This window comes from Sturnira hondurensis, unplaced genomic scaffold (assembly GCF_014824575.4).
Source record: "Sturnira hondurensis isolate 20B ecotype Veracruz unplaced genomic scaffold, ASM1482457v3 Scaffold0009516, whole genome shotgun sequence".
NCBI classification, from domain to species: domain Eukaryota; kingdom Metazoa; phylum Chordata; class Mammalia; order Chiroptera; family Phyllostomidae; genus Sturnira; species Sturnira hondurensis.
The window spans coordinates 686,520-706,211 of NW_028082147.1; the positions used below are offsets into that span (position 1 = coordinate 686,520).

At 41.1% G+C, this 19,692-nt stretch overlaps 1 protein-coding gene across 3 annotated transcripts in view; it reads left to right on the forward strand.

Annotated features, from left to right (window-relative positions):
- The first annotated feature begins 928 nt into the window (after positions 1-928).
- The window catches only part of GMEB1 (glucocorticoid modulatory element binding protein 1), a 30,716-nt gene continuing 11,952 nt past the window's right edge, over positions 929-19,692 (forward strand). The window contains exons 1-6 of one of the 3 annotated variants that reach the window (XM_037057187.1): positions 929-1,037; positions 8,794-8,951; positions 13,629-13,741; positions 14,665-14,789; positions 15,667-15,770; positions 19,310-19,467. In XM_037057187.1, coding sequence (XP_036913082.1) covers positions 8,824-8,951; positions 13,629-13,741; positions 14,665-14,789; positions 15,667-15,770; positions 19,310-19,467 — 628 coding nt within the window. In that variant the 5' untranslated portion in view covers positions 929-1,037; positions 8,794-8,823. The remainder of the gene's footprint in view (positions 1,038-8,793; positions 8,952-13,628; positions 13,742-14,664; positions 14,790-15,666; positions 15,771-19,309; positions 19,468-19,692) is intronic. The other 2 variants (XM_037057189.1, XM_037057188.1) reach the window with 2 other exon arrangements.

Genomic DNA, 19,692 nt, shown 5'->3' on the forward strand with positions numbered 1-19,692 from the left:
CACAGGAGGCAAAATGGGGAAACAATTCTTCTCCCCCCTCAGAAAGTGTCTGCACACCACCACCTCATTTGTTCGTATAACCACTGCAACCATCTTAGTGGTTATAAACATGGATTCTGGAGAAACAAAGGGCCAAATTTAAATCCTCTTTGTGCCACTTACAGGTTATATGACCTTGAGGGATAAGTTAACTTCTTTTGGCTTCCTATTTATCTGTAAAATTGAATGAAAACTGGCTACTTATTAGTTCCCATGAGGATTATGAGACAAAAGCATCTTCCCCAAGACCTGGCCATTCAGAAAAGTCTTAATACTTGCTAATTATTATTACTGGTTCCAGGAATTTTCCTGATCACTTTTCATGCATCATCTCTTTTAAAACTCACATCATCATTTATGCTTTATGTGAAATAAAGGCTTAGAGCTGTTAAATAACTCCCACAAAGAAGTTAACACTTAGAACATAACAACCAGGAAAGCTTAGCGACTATGCATGGGTCAGAGAATGTAAGCAGCTCGCTCTAAGGACTCGTGACCAACTACTGCTCTATACTCAATCAGATCTAATCCCAAATTGATAGTTGTCTCATAACTTTTGGAGGTCTAGTAAGATGTAAGCTTTAGAAAATAGGATTTGGAATGTAAAGGGAGCAGAGTCCTCCAGAGGAGTCGAGAGACAATGCCTATGCACGCGCCTGTGGATGAGGTGATTCTTTAATTTAGGCTTAATTTCCTCATCCATGAAATAAAGGGAAAAGAGTTATTACGGTCCCTAGCGTCCTTCCTAACACTGACATTCCAGAGCAGAAGACCCCTACTTAGGTAATTGTTTACTCAAACCCTCCGGCGGAGCTTCATCCTCCGCGGGGTCGGCAATAAGGACGCGTCCCCTTTAAGGCGCCAGCTCGCCAGCGGCGGCGGCCGGAAGTGTTGAAGTCCGGCCTGGCGGCGACGGTGGCGGTAGCAGCCGTGGCGGCCTCTGCGCATGCTCCGTAGCCCGCCCGCCCTGGCCGCTCGCCGCCCGCCCGACGGAGACGGTGAGGAGGGGGAGGGGTGGGCGCGCGGGCGCGGGGTGGGGTGGGGGCGGGGGGGCGGACGCGGGGGCCGCGCGGCGGCCGGCGAGGGCGGGCGGGCGCACAGGGGGCGGGGGGCTGCTGCCTCCGCGGGCGCCTCCCCACGCCCTGTGCGTGCCGCCGCCGCCGCCGGGGAGCGAGCGGACGTCGCGGCGCCGCGGGGGGGTGGGGGGACGCTGCCGCTGGGTCCGCCCGAGCAGCCGGGCCACCCCCAGCGCGGCCTGCCGGGTTGCCCGACTCGGCCCCCGGCCGAGGGCGGCGGGGGCCGGGGAGCCCGGCACTGGGGGGGGGGCGGCGCCCCCGGGCCGAGGGGCCCGGAAGTCCTCGGCTGAGGGGCCAGGAGGGGCAGGAGCGACTCCTGACTGAGGAGGCCCTGACGCCCGGGACCCTGGCGAGGGGTCTGGGGATCCTGGAGTGTCCCCAGAGGCGGGGTCTGGGGAGTGCCAGGCCCTTCGCTGAAGAGCTGGGGCGAGGCCTGGGTCGTGCTGGGTTGGGGGGCGGTGCAGAAGGGGGCAGGGGAGCCCGGATGCCGAGCCGGGAGGAGACCCTCGGAGCCTTGGCGGGAGAGCAAGAGCAGAGAGGGGCTTTTGCCGAGGAAAGGCGGGCCCGAGCTTCACCTGAGGAGAGGCCTCTGCCTTTCGGCCCAGGGAAAAGAGGCAGGGGCTTTTCCAGAGGCGTGGCGACAGGGCTGGGTGGTGGGAGCAGGGGACGAGGGAGGGCTCCAAGAGATGCCCTCGGGCCCTGCCTTCCTGTAGATGAGGGCCGGTGGGGGACGCCGCGGAGCCTCCCGAAGTAGGAGTGAGAGAGGTCCCAACCTGTGACGGAGCCAGAGGCTCCGAATACCTCCTGACGGAAAGGCCGAGGACGGGGGAATCCGGGGTGTCGCGGCGGGGAGACCCAAGTTTCTGAGGGCCGGAGAGAGGCCGTTTGAGGGGAAGGCGCCCAGACTACCCTTCCTCTCTGAAATGGGGAGTTCAGCACGTGTCGTCTCGGGTAGATGAGGGCAGGATCCGACCCGGGCGTCCTGGGGAGGACCCCACCGGCCTGGGGATGAAGGCGTGTTCGAAGGAGGCCCGAGGTGCCCTCTGGAGTTAGGGAGAAATCTCGAAACCACGCCGTGTGGCAGATACGAAAGGGGCTGCGACTGGGGTCTGTTTCGGAGAAGCAGGAAGTGGGGTTTTTCTCCACCTGGGCGATCACAAAAAGGGACGAACAGGTCATTCTAGTCTTCTCAGAGGGCTCCCCCTACACTTTGTGGGTTTGCTAATGGTTATTGAGGTGCTTTTGGGGGGGACTTTTTCATTAAGTGGATAATCCCCTAATTTGGTAGCCTCTTATCAGTTATGTATATTTAATGTCTACTGACAAGATGACTATTTCATTAATCAACTTTATGTTCAACAAACATATCCAATAGCAAACTTGTACACACCTCCCTTGCTTTAGTTTGAGCGCTGTTTTGGTCTTGTTCTAAGCAGAAGCCCCTTACACTGTGATAGGATGACTCTTCAAAGAATGCTTTTATTCTGTTGCTTCCCCAGACTTCTGCCTAGTGGTCTCCAGTAGTGACTTCTGAACTTCATTCGCTCTGGCTCTTTCCCGCACGGTGGTCCTGTGTGGCCTTCTGTTGGCTGCACTTCCATTCCATAGCGCTCTGGATCACCTACTAAACACATGAGAAGGAATAAAGAAGGAAAAAAATCAAGGAGTTTTGGCCTCGAGTTTTAACTTAAAAACTTAAGAATAGACTACACAGTCTACAAAAATTACAATACAGTGTGCAATACACAAACACATTTTAGGGTTAGAAAAGTTCAGGATATCTGCTATTTTTTTAAAAATTGTTTTAAGAGGAAGAGAGGGAGCAGGGGCAGAGAAACACTGTTTTTTTTTTCCTTCCACTTATTCAAGCATTCATTGGTTGACTCTTGTATGTGTCCTCAACCTTGGGGTATCAGGGTGATGCTCCAACCAACTGAACTTCTGGGCCAGGGCAGGATGTCTGGTATTTCTGTCATTCCTCATTAACTTCCATCTGCCATGTCCCTGTTATCATATGACACTCACACTTATACTTTGCCATGTTTTAAACAGTTTTCAGGACAAAAAAATTAATCTAGAGTAGGTCAGATATCATTTCTTTAGTTTTTCAATAGCATTTGTAAGCAGTCATGAATTTGCTTTCAATGTGTCTTTTATCTTTGAAAATAACTACAAAATTATTTTAACTTTTCACATAAATTTGGCATCTTTTTTTAATGTATTCCCTTAGAATTATAAGGAGTGTTGTGTGATTCCACAATTAATACTCTGAGGCCCTTTTCATAAAAATACCCAAAGGATCAACTAACTCTTGCCTCAGGAGTTTTTGTTGATATGAACAAGAGTCACTTTTCAGTTTACACTCAGCTCAAAGAGATGACCTTGCAGTTAGCCAGTGTAGTCCAAAGAGGTAGTTTCGGGTTACTTGCTAGGAATATGGTATTTAGGGTAATAAGAGATTCGATCCAAACTGGCTTCTCTAAAGAATGTCAACATGGCGTTCTTCTCCAAGTTGACTGAATCAGACCTATGTCTCTGACACTGAGAGACATATTGTGGATAATTTTAATTATCTTCTTTGATAAACTCTCAGAAAGTTAGAGAAACAGCCAGAACATTCCTCTTGGGTGCCAAGATGTGGGAGGGGTAAGGAATAAAATATGAGTTTCTATTGAGGAAAGTATTAATCAAGTTGTTAGTCAGCCACTTATTCAGAGTGTTCTAGAGAGGACTTAACCACAGAGTAGAAGGTTGAAACTAGTAGCATTTTTCTAATTCTGCTTCTCTAACCCATTAATTGACTTAAACTGTTAATTTTTAAACATCTAACCCTCCTTTTTGGGATAATAACTTCTGTAAGCTTGATACATGCTAAGATATTACATCTTTTTAAAAAGATTTTATTTACCTTTAGAGAGAAGGGAAGGGAGGAGAGAGGGAGAGAAACATGTATGTATGAGAGAAACATGGATAGGTCGCCTCTCGCAAGCCCCCCCCCCCCCAAGCTCCCAACAGGGGGCCCGGCCTGTGCTCTGACCAGCAATTGAACCATTGACCTTTTGGTTTGCAGATGATGCTCAACCCACTGAGCCACACCGGTCAGGGCAGGTATTACATCTTTTAAATTTATTAAATATGTAATAGTAACATAGTGCTTCAAAAAATGTGGCCAACAAATGTTGTGATTATTTTAATTTGCCCTACATTTTTATAGATTAAGCTTTGACGATATCTATTGGTTCAGTTATTTAAGGACTTGATAGTATACATATGCTTCATCATATATCTCTTTTTGGCTTTTTCTGGACTCATAGGACCTAATTTTTTTTTTGTTATACTGCTAGAAGCCACCCAAACCATCGATTCTTTCTTTTTTAGAATTGTTCAATTGCAGCTGTCCCAATTCTCCCCCACTCCATTACTCTCCCCTGCCCTGTCCACCCCACTCCACCACTTCCACAGTCAATCCCCACCCTGTTGTCCTTGGGTCCTTTGTACATGCGATTCTCTTATTTTTTTCTTTCTAGTTTTAAAACCTTTAATTTACTTGGGGGTAGGATTGAGGGTGAGGGTGGGTAAGGCAAAGGAAAGTGGTGGTGGGAAAATGGAGACAACTGTATTCGAACATTAATAAAAATATTTTAAAACTAAACCTTCAATTTACAAAAGTTTGAATTGTATCCTGTTTTATCTTGCGGTTACTTTTCCCCTCTAGTATGTGACAGTACCATGCATCTCTTTCTCTTCTGTAGTTCCTTAAGAGCAAATACTGCCTTCTTTCTTTCTTTCTTTCTTTCTTTCTTTCTTTCTTTCTTTCTTTCTTTCTTTCTTTCTTTCTTTTTAAAGATTTTATTTATTTTTATAGTGAGGGGAAGGAAGGGAGAAAAAGGGCAAGTGAAACATCAATGTGTGGTTGTCTCTTGTACACCCTCTACTGGGGACAGGGCCTGCAACCTAGGTATGTGCCGTGACTGGGAATTGAACCAGCAACACTTTGGTTCACAGGCCCGCACTCAATCCACTGAACTACACCAGTNCTTGCTTGCTTTCTTTCTTTTTTTTTAAAGATTTTATTTATTTTTATAGTGAGGGGAAGGAAGGGAGAAAAAGGGCAAGTGAAACATCAATGTGTGGTTGTCTCTTGTACACCCTCTACTGGGGACAGGGCCTGCAACCTAGGTATGTGCCGTGACTGGGAATTGAACCAGCAACACTTTGGTTCACAGGCCCGCACTCAATCCACTGAACTACACCAGTCAGGGCCAGATACTGCCCTTTTTCATGTGCAAGGAGCCTAACTCTGCCAGATATGGAGTAGAAACTCAGTAAATAATTTGTTGAACTAGCCATACTGATGGACAATAAACCAGGCAGCTTAGCTTAGCTACCTAAGTAAATCTATCCCCTAAGTTAGACATGTAGAAAAATTTAGAAGTCTTTTAGGGTAAGCTGAATCATTAATTGCACAAAAATTTATTACATTTCTGCTATTTGCCAGATTGCCTTAGGAAGTTTAGATAGATGAGAGTCAGATATTTGAAAGCTATTATACTCTTATGTCCTAGGCAGTAAGCTAGGCACAGGGAAGTTGTTGAAAAAGAAAAGCAATCCTTACTTTCCCAGAATGTTGTCTGGTGGGGAGAGGCTGACAAAATGGGATAATCATTGTGACAAGGGTGCTGCAGGCACTAAAGGAGGAAAGACATAAACTCAAATCTAGTCAAGAAAGTCACCAAAAGCCTCTCCAAGGAAGTGATGTTTTAAGTAAGTCACAAGAATTTAGCAGTAACTAGCCAAAGAGGAAGAAAAAGAATTTCAGGTAGAGGAAATAAGTGTAAAGGCTCAGGTGAGAAAATGGTGGTATGTTTGAGAAATTGGGAAAAATTCAATGATAGCAGCCCACATTGTGAGAGGAAGAACTATGAGAAATGAGGCTAGCAGGATGGGCAAAGGACAGATTTGGAGGATTTTGTAAGCCATGTTAAAGTGTTTGCGTGTTATTCTAACAGCAGAGGTAATCCACTGAAGAATATTTAAACAGGGAAATGGCTTGTGGCCTTTAGTAAGATCACTGTGTCTGCAGATAATGATTTGGAGAGCAAGACCAGAGTTTAGGATACTAATGAGACACACCTGGAAAAATAGAGCTAACTGGTGGCTCAGAATATGGTGATGGCAGCACAGATGGAGAATGGGAGATGGTTAAGAGATATATAGGTGATAGAATGGGTAGGATTTGGTAGTTGATTGGCTTTAGAAAGAGAAAAAAAGGAGTCAAAATAACTTCTGCTCTGACTAGCGTGGTTCAGTTGGTTGGGCATTGTCCCAAAGCAAAAGGTTGTCCATTGGATTCCTGGTGAGGGTACATGCTTGGGTTGCAGTTTGATCCCTGGTAGGTGGGTGTATGAGAGGCAACTGATTGATATCTCTAACTTTGATGTTTCTGTCCCTTTCTCTCTTCCTTACTCTCTCTGTAAAAATAAATAAATAAAAATATTAAAAAAATAATAACTCTAGCCCTGGCTGGTATAGCTCAGTGGTTTGAGCAGAGGCTGATGAACTAAAGGGTTGCCACTTCAATGTGTCCCAGTGGACACATTCCTGGGTTGTGGGCCAGGTCTCCAGTAGGGGATGTGCAAGAGACAACCACACATTGATGTTTCTCTCCCTCTATTTCTCCTTCCCTTCCCCTCTTTCTAAAAATAAATAAATAAATAAATAAACAAATAAATAAATAAAATCTTTAAAAATAAATAAATAAATAGTAACTCCATTTCTGGCTTAAGAAAATGGGTAGAGGCTAGTGCCATTGCTGAGGCAGGAAACAGGAGCAGGTTGAGAGGGAACATGAGTTCCTTTTAAGGTGCCTACAAGATATTTTAAGAGAATCTTGGATATAGAAAGTGTAAATTCACGTATAAAGCTTGTGAGAATCATAAAGGACAGAAGTATAAGTCAGACATAAGGAATTTTAAGTAGGTCAAATACAAAAATCGATTGAGCTAAGCTATGTCAGTGCCTATGATGAGCAGATCTGTGACAGATAAAAAAATATTTGGATAAGTACCACTTGTCCTGACCGAGAGTACAGTATAGTAATGAATGAAGATAGATATCTGTTCAGTTAATTGCAGTACAGAGCTCAGTGTGATAAATGCTGGAGGACAGCTACAAACCAAGTATTGGGGTAATGCTGAAAAGAAAATAAATGGTTTGGCAATGGCTGTGTGGAGGAGTGGGCTTTGAACTGGGCCTGAGAGGAGGAGATGAGGGAGAAAGGAGTTTAAGGCTTAAGGAATAACAACATACAGAAACCTGAAAGTACATATTATATGTTCAGAATACAGTGGGTGGTTGGTGTGGCTGTAGTTTAAGATTCTTGGGTTATTATAGTTACAGATAAGACTGGAAAAGTATTTTGAGGCCAAACAGGGTTATGGCTTAACCCTGGAATGTTATGCTTAAGTATGTGTATTAAAGGCAAATGAGTGCTGTGGCAGAGCTGAGATACAGTTTCAGTCATCTGACTGCCAGTTATATGTTCATATTTGCATCCGTTGTGTGTTTATTCCATTCAGTACAGGCCTAGTCATTTTCACATACTTATCTAAGTAAATGTAATGCTGTTATTTCTACTCTCTTTAGTGACTCCCTCTTTCCTTTTCATTTGTGAAGACTAACACTGCAGAATATCCTGTGGCCTTCTGAGTTTTCATTAAAATTGGGACAATGCTTTGAGTTACTTTAATTTTTTTAATGATTATATTTATTTATTTATAGAGAAAGGAGAAGGGAGGGAGAAAGAGAGGGTGAGAAATATCAATGTGTGGTTGCCTCTGGTGCACCCCAAACTGGGGACCTGACCGGCAACTAGGCATGTGCCCCTGACTGGTAACTGAACTAGCGACCTTTTTGGTTTGCAAGCCAGTGCACAATCCACTGAGCCACACCAGCCCGGGCACTTTGAGTTACTTTAGAGTTGAAGAGGATGTAGTGCTGGACACTGGTTTCCTCACAAGCTCTGCAAGGGAGAGGTCAGGTGAAATCATTTCTCCATTTAGTCTGAAGCAGAAAGGTATTAAGTTCTAGAGGTCTTGTTACAATTTGATGCAAGTCATCTTTTTCTTCCCAATCAGCTAAGTTAGTCAGCAGATATTTATTAAGTACTCACAAACGACAGAACAGTTAATGAGATGTAATAGCTGGTTGCAAAGAAAATGGATTCCTATTCTGTAGGAGCTTACTCTTTGGGATAGAACTAGTGGTATGCTACATACCAGCTCTCTAGGGAAAAAATACCCTGATTTGTAGTGCTTGCCAATTTCCTTGGTGTGTATACTCCTAGCATCAATGATTTTAAGCTAGCAACTTGATGTCACTAAAGTTGGATTTGGGAAGTGATGTACACAATTGGTTCTTAGGAGCTGGTAGAGCTGGTAGAGCACACCATTGGATGAATCACTGACACCAAGAAAACCTATGATAGTAAGTGAATACTGAGGCATTTCTGGAAAGATCAGAGCCTATGTTAGAACCATTTCACATTCCCATCCTTTTCAGAGGACCATGATCTCCAGGGTGTCCTTGGATTTGGGTAGTTATTATCGTAGTGTTCTTCTCTTGTGGTTGCCATCTTTTCAAACTAGATGAAGTTACTGGTGCTTCTTGTTTCTGACAGCAGTTTCAGCTATCTGACTTCATGTGAAAGATGGCTAATGCGGAAGTGAGTGTCCCAGTGGGGGATGTGGTTGTGGTACCCACTGAAGGAAATGAAGGGGAGAACCCTGAAGACACTAAAACCCAAGTGATCTTGCAGTTACAGCCTGTGCAACAAGGGTAAGTGACTAAAGATATGGATATTCTAAAATACTTGGGAGGTTTAAAGAGTGGGGAAATTATAACTTGATGGCTGTTTATCACAATGGAACATTCAACATTAATCTTAGAGCTGGCTAGGTTTTCATCTTCATAATAACATGTTGAGTGCTATATTTGTCATTTCAATACTTATTACAACAATTAGCTGTTTCCTTGTATCTTCTCCTCATCTTCACTGTGAGCTCCTTGAGGGTAAGTTACATGGCTCCCTCATTTTATTTATCCACACTATTTAGCATGGTATCTTCATACATGTTTACCAAAAGACAGTGTAGTTAGAATCAGAAGAGATTAGGCAAGGCAACTATAAAAGTATTCCTACAAAAACCTCTCTGGACTGTCATGGGTGCACAAATTATCAACCTTAGTCTATCAAAAATAATATATAAACTACCTCCTATTATACAATGTATTATAAACATATTGGAAGAAATACAGCACTTGGTTCCCACTATCATGGAACTTTGCAGTCTAGTTGTACAAACTGAGAAAAGATTATATATATATATATGTATATATATATATATATAGAGAGAGAGAGAGAGAGAGAGATCACTTATATGGCAAAATCTAACAAGTGCTGAATGGCATGATTAGGAAGTACTCTCAATTCAGGGGACCTCTGAATTTGAAAAAAGAGATAAATTTTAAAAAATGGTTTGTGGTCTTAAAGGTTAAGTAAGAATTGCATCTACAAAGAGAACTGAGGGATAGTTATTTTACCTTGGGGAATGTATGAGTCTTCATATGATTAGAAATGTTCTTGGGCAAACATATAATCGAATCCTAATCTACTAAGTAATGTACCTTGTTTAAACACTTCTGGAAAAACAACCAATGTTTTTGGTAATTCTAAAAACATTTTAGAATAGAAAATTTCAAATTTACACAAAAATAAAGAAAATTATAATGTAAGCACCCATCACCCAGCTTCAGCAATTATCAGCACATGGCCAATCTTACTCATCTCTACATCCACCTACTCCTGAATTTTTTTGAGGCAAATCTCAGACATTAATATGTATCTGTAAGGTAAGCACTTTTTAGCTTTAAAAATATAACCACAGTTTGCTGATATTTTTGAATATTGTTAAGCATGAGGAAATATTTAAGATTTATAAGGGAAAGGTGATATATGATAAATCCTGACATAGAGATAATAGAGCAATTTAAATTTTTATCGGCACCAAAGGATTGTGCATACTTATTCATATTCACTTGTGTGGGAATTTCATTTGTCACACACACACATACTCGTAGTTGTGATCCCTTGGTACATAAAGAAGGATTAAGGAGTAGGTCCTTCGGTTGTTGCCAGCTTTATTTTTCTCATGGAGTCATTATTTCTTTTACCTTTCCAAAGTGCTCCAGGGAGCTTTTGAGAGCTTGCTCCCCAGCATGCTGTCAATTTGGCTCAAATAAATTCTTTTTATTTTATTTTATTTTTTATTTTTTTACTTCTTTTTAATTTTTAGAATATTTTTATTTTTCTCAAACCCTTGTGTCGAGAACTGACTTTCAGTAGATTGCAGTGAGGGAACCGCTCTGCTACGTATGAAATCCCAGCCTAGAAGCAGGTTGTGTACCAATGATTTAGTGCCAGGTTCCGTAAGGGGGCGGCCTCTTTTCCAGCCATGCTAAATTCTTATAAAAAATTTTTTCTAAAGTGCTCCAGTTGTCACTTGCCTTATCCCTAGCAAAGACAGAAAAAGCTTCTCTGTTGCTTAGAGAATTAATTCTTTTGAAGATTTTGTTCCACTTGTTTTTCTTTTGCCTGTCTCTTATTTTCCAAATGATATTGCCTTTTTTGGAAACTTCTCATTACTTGATCAGAGATAGGCATCTTTGTACAACATATATTGACTTCCAAATCCACTATTTACAACTGAATTTAGTATATGAACTTGTGGATGAACATTTTGAGGTACTGCATTTTGAGATGCCTGTCAATTGGTGCTCATTTGATTTCTGTAATTGTTTTTTAATTATTTGAATATTTTATTGTGCTTTAGCCTCATTTTATAAAAATGAGTGGGAACAAAAACTCTGATACTAGTGAAGTACTGGTCTCATAAGTTTATCTTATTTATTTATTTAGGGAAGGGGAGAGAGAGAGAGAGGCAGAGATAGACATCAATTTGTTGTTCCCCTTTTTATTCATTCTTTGGGTATTCTTGTATGTGCTCTGATCAGGGATTGAACCTGAAACCTTGGTGTGTCCTAATGACACCCTAACCATCTGAGTTACCCAGCCAGGGCTAGGTCTCATAAGTTTCATACACTTGAGACAAAGACGGAAATCATCAGGTGTCAGTCTCGGGCCTCAGTCACACTTAACCTAATTGGCATCAGGTTCAAATATGAAGGAAAGAAACAGTCAAAGAACTTGTATGAATTATTGGGACTATGTTGGTAAAGATTATATGCAAAAGGCAAGAAATAGGCCCTGGCTGTGATGGTAAGTTGGTTTGAGCATCAGGCATCAGCCGAAAACACCAAGGTTGGGGGTCTAGTGTAATTCCCAGGTTTCTGTCTTATGCTTCAGTGTCCTGGGTGATGCCATCAACAAAGATGAGGAGTAAAGGAAAAAGCATAGTTTTGGAGATAAGAAAGGGAAGACAACTTGCTTAACTTAGACATAATGAATTGAACAATGTCCTATGGGACATCCAAATATCTTTATTTATTTAGCAGTTAACTGCCCTGATGTGAAATTCAGAAAGGAGGTCAGTGCTAGAGGTGTCACTATGGGGGTGAATAATCACTGATGCAAAGGAGATTGTTTAAACAGTGCTTTCAAATAACAAGATGCAATAATGAATACATTAGATTTATTATAGGAATTAAAGGACATCACTGTATCATATTAGGTTATCTGAGCCCATTCCTTACAAAGTAGAAACATTTTAGAAAGACTCCTTCATGAAGTGGTACCTCTAGTTACTGCTAGTTACCTTGGGCATAGTCTGTCTCTTAATTTTTTAGTAGCCTCTGCTCATGTCAACGGTTTAGTTATGGGGCCTTAACAATGCTGTGTCATAATGTGTGTCAACTGTAATTGAAAAAAAATGTTTAAAAGTGATTTAAAAAATAAACCTGGCTGGTGTAGCTCAGTGGATTGAGTGCGGGCCTGCGAACCACATGATCGCGGTTCAATTCCCAGTCGGGGCACATGCCTGGGTTGCAGGCCAGTTCCCAGCAGGGGACCCATGAGAGGCAACCACTCATTGATATTTCTCTCCTTCTCTCCTTCCCTGTAAAGATAAATGAATAAAATCTTTTACTTTATTTTATTTTTTTAGTTTTTTTAAAAGATTTTATTCATTTATCTTTAGAGGGGAAGGGAAGGAGAGAAGGAGAGAAATATCAATGTATGGTTGCCTCTCGTGAGTCCCCTGCTGAGAACTGGCCTGCAACCCAGGCATGTGCCCCGACTGGGAATCGAACTGCGATCATGTGGTTAAAATAAATAAATAAATATATATATATTAAAGCCCTGGCTGGTGTGGCTCAGTTGGTTGGAGCATCATCCCATAAACCAAAATGCTGCAGGTATGATTCCTGGTAAGGGCACATGCCAGGGTTGCGTGTTTGATCCCTGATTAGTGTGCTTCCGGGAGGCAGCTGATAGATGTTTCTCTCATGTACATGTTTCTCTCTGTCTTTCTCTCGCTCCCTTCCCCTCTCTCTAGAATCAATAAATTAAAAAAAATTGTTTACAACTTTAAACCTACTTTTTAAAAAGATTTTATTCATTTATTTTTAGAGAGAGGGAAAGGAAGAGAGAAAGAGAAACATCAATGTGTGGTTGCCCCCTCACACGCCCCCTACTGGGGACCTGGCCTAAACCCAGGCATGTGCCCTGACTGGAAATCAAACCAGCAACCCTTTGGTTTGCAGGCCAGGACTTAATCCACTGAGCCATACCAGCCAGGGCTAAATTTTTCTTTTTAATACTAAAGTGCTTGCCCTGGCCAGGTGGTTGGGGTGTTGTCCCATACACCAAAAGGGTTGCAGGTCTGATTCTTAGTCAGGGCACATACCTGGGTTGTAGGTTCAATACTGGGGGGTCAGTGTGTGTGTGGGAGGTGGCAGATTGATGTTTCTCTCTCACATTGATGTCTTTTCTCTCTCTCACACTTTTTCTCTCTCTCCAAAATGAGCATATCCTTGGGTGAGGATTAAAAAATAAAAAAATGCTAAAGTGCTTAAAAATGCTTTAGTGTCTAGATTCCAACAAGGGTCATCAGCTTCTCTGATCAGCATTGCTTCTTGTCTTAAACTGTCCAACAGTATTACTTTGTAGTCTCGATAAGGTAATTCTATAATACAACTTAATCTTATGCTTGAAGCAATACTTTATGTCATGAGCTTTTAAAGTTATGAAGGGAAAAGTCTGCTGTAAAATACAGTAGCAAGAGGAACTTTCCATTGAGGTGAGGAAAATTGTTAATTTATTTCCATGGTAATAGCTGCTAAGCAGTTATGGGCAACTTAGAGTTTAAAAATAATGGGGAACTAGTCAAAGCAGTAATGTACAGTTGTAAACTATATTTGTTTTATTCCTTTTGAGATAGATTAAAAGAATTCTTAACCCCCCTGCTGTGAATATTAATTTTTTCATGATTTATGTAGTTTGTTTATCGATGGACACTTTTACAACAGGATTTATGAAGCCGGGTCTGAGAACAACACAGCAGTTGTGGCAGTAGAGACTCACACGATACACAAAATTGAAGAAGGGATTGGTAAGTCTTATTGATAATCTAGTACATTTGACCTTAATTTCCTTGGTTGGAATTTCTTCCCTTTGTGACTTTTTCTTTTTCTTTTTTTAAATTTTCTCTTTTTTTTTAAAGATTTTATTTATTTATCTTTAGAGGGGAAGGGAAGGAGAGAGGGAGAGAAACATCAATGTATGGTTGCCTTTTGTGCGTCCCCTGCTGGGAGTTGGCCTGCAGGGAACTGGCCTGCAACCCAGGCATGTGCCCTCAATGGGAATCGAACCGCGATCGTCTGAGTCGCAGGCCCACGCCCTTTGTGCCTTTTTCATCCTACTTAGTATGCCCTGTTAATACTGTTAATCGATTTGATGATGGCATATATAGAGATACCAGTGATTAAGGTGCTAGGGCTGTCAGCTGATTGTTGAACATCAATTTGCTAGGGTTGTGGAAAAGATTTTTTATCTATTAAAGTCCCACAAAGAAATTAGAGCCTCAAGGTTGATTCTTGTCATTAGGAAAGTTGTTGGTGAAGACTGATGAGGTGTTCACTGATAGACAGTCAGTGGAAAGAAACTTTGAAATTAGACAAACGAATTTAAAGCCTACTTTCCCATTTCGCTATGTGTCCTTGGGGGTATTACTTTTACCTTTTGGAGTCCCACATACAACATGTAAAACATAGAAAACAATCGCTGCTTCCCAAGATTATTGCAAGAACAAAATAAGATTAAGTGCATCAAAGCATATAGCACAGAGACTGTTGCATAGTGGGAGTTCAGTGAAAGAGCTGTCATGCCTAACTTCTTCCAGAGGGTTTCTAAACAACACCAGCCAGTGTATACTGTTAGCCCTTGAGAGGAACCAGGAGACTAAAGATTTTGAATTGAGATTTGGGGAAGAGTGTTCAATAAATAACTGTTTTGTTTTGTTTTTTTCATTTTTAGATGCAAGTACTATAGAAGCAAATGAGGATATGGAAATTGCTTACCCCATAACTTGTGGGGAGAGCAAAGCCATTCTTCTTTGGAAGAAGTTTGTATGTCCCGGAATAAATGTAAAGTGTGTCAAGGTAATTGTCTTTTCTCCTTGCTGGAACCTACTTTGGGGCTCTTTGTTTTCGAAGGGCATGGTTCCAGTGCCTCTTTCTTCTACTGTATCAGTATTTTTAATTTTGTGGCTATAGTCCTATTGTATCATAGTAGACAAAAACAACTTTGGAGTGAAACTGACCTGGATTCAAGTCCCACCAGAATAGAAGTTTCATGAGAGTCTGAGAACCTGTCAATCTTGTTCCCCAGTGTATCTCCAGTACTTAGAATGGTATATGGTGTATTTATCAAAAAATATTTGTTGAATGAATGAATGGAATCCCATCTCTATTACTGATTAGGTCGGTGACCTTGAGCAAGTTATTCAATATTTCAGAACCTCATATATTAAAATATGAATAATCATATATGTCCCCATTGTTAGCCACAACTATACCCATAGATAGTAGTCACTATTGGTGGCATCATCCTAGAATCATTAAAGATTATGTACTTTTGACACTCTGCAGTGCTGTTGGTTCTTACTGTACTCAATTCTTCTACCATATCCTGAATCTTATCATTAAGGCTGGATAGATTGTTTTAGTTTATTTAAACAGCCTTTGTAACATTGAATCCAACCACCTGATTCAGAGCATAAATGGATTTTATACTAATTAGTATATTAATCTCTGATATTCCTCGTGTCATCTGTAGCTTTCTACCAGGGTAGGGCACTGTGCTCAGAGAAGGATCATCTTCCCTGGCACAATAGGGCAAAAGGCTGGATAATAAAAGACTATGACTTAAGATGCCATCTGGGTATTTTTTGTATATAACAAGTAGGGTTATCTCTTTGTCTGTCTCTGCCTGCCTAAGTTGACACTGTATTATTTTTTACTTTTCTTTTTACTTTAGTTCAATGATCAGTTGATCAGCCCCAAGCATTTTGTTCATCTGGCTGGCAAGTCCACCCTAAAGGACTGGAAGAGAGCCATTCGTTTGGGCGGAATTATGCTCAGGTAAGCTCTAATACTAAGAAAATACCTTTCAACCGACTTTGGGGCATTTGATCATGGTAGAATCCAGAGAGTTCAATCTTTACTCTTTAATTTGAAATTTTTATTCTGTTTGAAGGATTAGCTTAAGAAATTCATGTATTATTTGACCTTCATTAACTTGTTCTTTAAAAAACTCTTAGAGAAAGAAGAGGGAATCAGAATTACTCTTCCCAGCATCTAGGGCGAGTTTTTCTAATGTTAAGATGTTGGGTAGGATCCTCTCTGGGCAAAGGAACTTGAGCAGATGATAGATGATAGACCTGCTTGAGATCATCAATTATAGGCAGAGCTAAGCCTGATGCTGGGAAGCATGACAGCCACAGAGAAGTGTAGGCTGACTGACAAATCCTGGGATAATCTGGTAAAAGTAGAAGGGTGCTGTTAATAAGTATCAAAGATGCACAGTAAATGCAGTCTTTGCCATCACTGTACTACAGAAATAAAGTTCAGAATGTATAATATCCCCAACTCCCTCTCTTTATGCAACAAGTTTACTATTATAATGTTTCCCCTCTGAAAAGTAACATTAGTTGATTAAATTCATACTCATTCTTTGAGCACTCACCTAATGATAGAAAATGTTTGACTTTTTTTTTAAAGAGTTGGGGGGAAGGAGACAGTGAGGGAGAGAAGCATCGATGCAAGAGAGAAACATCAGTGGGTTGCCTCTTATACACACACTAACTGGGGACTGAACCCACAAGTGAGGCATGTATTATCACTGGGAATCGAGCCAGTGACCTTTTGCTTTGCAGGATGGTGCCCAACCAACTGAGCCACACCAGTCAGGGCTTGATATAAAATTTTTAAATGTGGTCAGGAATTAAAAATTCCACACAGAGCATGTTCTGAGAGTCTCAGAAACATCTCATCCTTTGTCTTCAATTCTTTTTTTTTTTAAAGATTGTATTTAATTTTTTTTTTAGGGAGAGGAGAAGGGAGAGAGAGAGGGAGAGAAACATCAATGTATAGTTGCCTCTTAAGTTGGGGACCTGGCCTGCAACCCAGGCATGCACTCTGACCGGGAATTGAACTGGCAACCCTTTGGTTCGCAGTCCAGCACTCAATCCACTGGTGAGCCACACCAGCCAGGGCTGTCCTCAATTCTTTTTAAGGAATCTGTCTTAAGAAAAATGTATAGTGCTTGAAGAGATTCAAGCATAAATATTTTGATTATAATGTTATTTATAATGAAAATTAGTCTATCCTATGTCTTTTAAAAAATATTTCATTTATTCATTTTTAGACAGAGAGGAAGAGAAGGAGAAAGAGAGGGAGAGAAACACCAGTGTATGGCTGTCTCTGGAACGTCCCCTACTGGGGACCTGGCCCACAACGTAGGCATGTGCCCTGACTGGGAATCAAACCTCAACCTTTTGGTTTGCAGCCGTGCTCAGTCCACTGAGCGACACCAGCCAGGGCAAAATTAGTCTACTTTAATGTACAGTCAAGGTATATCTGAAGTAAATTATGGCTCACCTAAATATATATCAGTATATACTATGTGATATGATGCAGTAATTAAAATATTTCTNCTGGCCCACAACGTAGGCATGTGCCCTGACTGGGAATCAAACCTCAACCTTTTTTTTGGTTTGCAGCCGTGCTCAGTCCACTGAGCGACACCAGCCAGGGCAAAATTAGTCTACTTTAATGTACAGTCAAGGTATATCTGAAGTAAATTATGGCTCACCTAAATATATATCAGTATATACTATGTGATATGATGCAGTAATTAAAATATTTCTGAAAAGTTTTTATATGATAAAATGATTATAATATAATGCAAGAAAATAAAATATAAATCAATTAAACAGTGTGATTTTACTTGTGCTAAATTCACAAGCAGTGCTGGCTGGTGTGGCTTGGTGAATTGAGTGCTGGCCTGCTGACTAAAGGGCTGCAGTTCAGTTTCCAGCCAGGGGATGTGCCTGGGTTGTGGGCCAGGTCGCCAGTTGGGGGAGTGCAAGAGGCAGCCAATCCATGTTTTTTTTACACATTGATGTTTTTGTCCCTTTCTTTCTCCCTTCTTTCCCTTCTCTCTAAAAATAAATAATTAAAATATTTAAAAAGAATAGGCAGAAAATAGGCCAAAATGTTGATGTTATCTCTGTGTTGTAGGTTTTTTTTAAAGAGCAGTTGTTTTCTTTATAGTTTTCTGTATTTTTTATAAAAAATGTTAATTTTTTTCCTTCACATATTATTTTTATAGTTAGAGAAACATAATAAAAAATATTCATTCCAGATGATTTGTATGCGGAAATTAGTAGTTGATGGAAATGGGGAGGAACACTTTTAACTTCAATTTTTGTTGTTCTTGGCCTATTTTATTTGCCAGAAAAACAAGTATATGCGAACCTTCTTTTTTTTAAAAAGATTTTATTTATTTATTTATTTATCTTTAGCGGAGAAGGAAAGGGAGAGAAACATCAATGTATGGTTGCCTTTTGTGCGTCCCCTGCTGGGAGTTGGCCTGCAGGGAACCAGCCTGCAACCCAGGCATGTGCCCTGACTGGGAATCGAACCACAATCCTCTGGTTCGCAGGCCCACGCTCAATCCACTGAGCTACCCCAGCCAGGGCTCGAACTTTCTTCAAATGTAAAATGAAACAAGAATACCTAAAAACATCTTTAGTAAAAGACAAGTAACAATATAAGACAGTGTACTATAATTAAAATACTGCATGGTTTAGCTCATGGCCCATCATAACAATGTCTTGTGAATACAGTTCTAAGGACATCTTATAGTGGGGGTTTAGTTTAAGCAGCCCTGCTATGTATTTATTTGAGAATTGGTATCAATTTTTTTTAAAGATTTTATTCATTTATCTTAGAGGGAAAGGGAAGGACAGAGAGAGAGAAATATCAATGTATGGTTGCCTCTTGTGCGTCCCCTGCCGGGAACCGGGAACTGGCCTGCAACCCAGGCATGTGCCCTGACTGGGAATCAAACCACGATCATGTGGTTCGCAGACTCGCGCTCAATCCACTTGGCTACACCAGCCAGGGCTCAATTTTTTTTGAGGAAAGAAACATGCTGAAGTTTTATGTCTCCAAAAGTGACAACAGATCTAGATGGTCTAGGAATACTAACACATCAGAATGCCATCACAAAATTCTCATTCCTTTGTGGCATTTCTCAGTTGTGCTGGGATGTGAGGCAGTCTTTTTTTCCCTTTTTGGATTTGGTTTCAATGAGATTCTATGGGGAAACTTAGCTATTGTCAGGAGTATACAACTAAAGCTTAGTGATAATGGGACATAAAAGAGTATTCGTGAGTAGACTAGGGAGGGAAGAGGAGTACTTGTAAATGCGGGCAGGAGCAATGAAAATTTTATAGTCCCAATTAGAAATTTTGCAACCTAATGACTTTTAAAACTATTAGGTTTCACTAATCTACAGAGTAGACTCAGCGTCTTGTCTCTATTTGTCCCTGAGGCCTGGTTTCCTCTAGATGAAGTACAGGCTAAACTGGGACTTCTTGTCTCCCTTTGTGCAGGAAAATGATGGATTCTGGACAAATTGATTTTTACCAACACGATAAGGTTTGCTCCAATACCTGCAGAAGCACCAAATTTGATCTTCTTATCAGCAGTGCAAGAGCTCCAGTGCCAGGACAGCAGACAAGTGTGGTGCAGACACCCACTTCGGCCGATGGTAGGGGGTAGGAAACCACCTGAAAACCCATTGTATTTTTCAGTAGCACTTTCCCTTCATTTCTCCTTTGTGTTTCTTAATTTCAGTTCTCAAGAGTGGTGATGTCCCTGAAATCATGGGTGGGGTTCCATGCTTTACAAACAGATCGTTGTTTTCTCCCAAATGATTCCTATTGACTATCTTCCCTTATTTCTTTCTTGCAATGCACGGTAAACATTAGAAAGA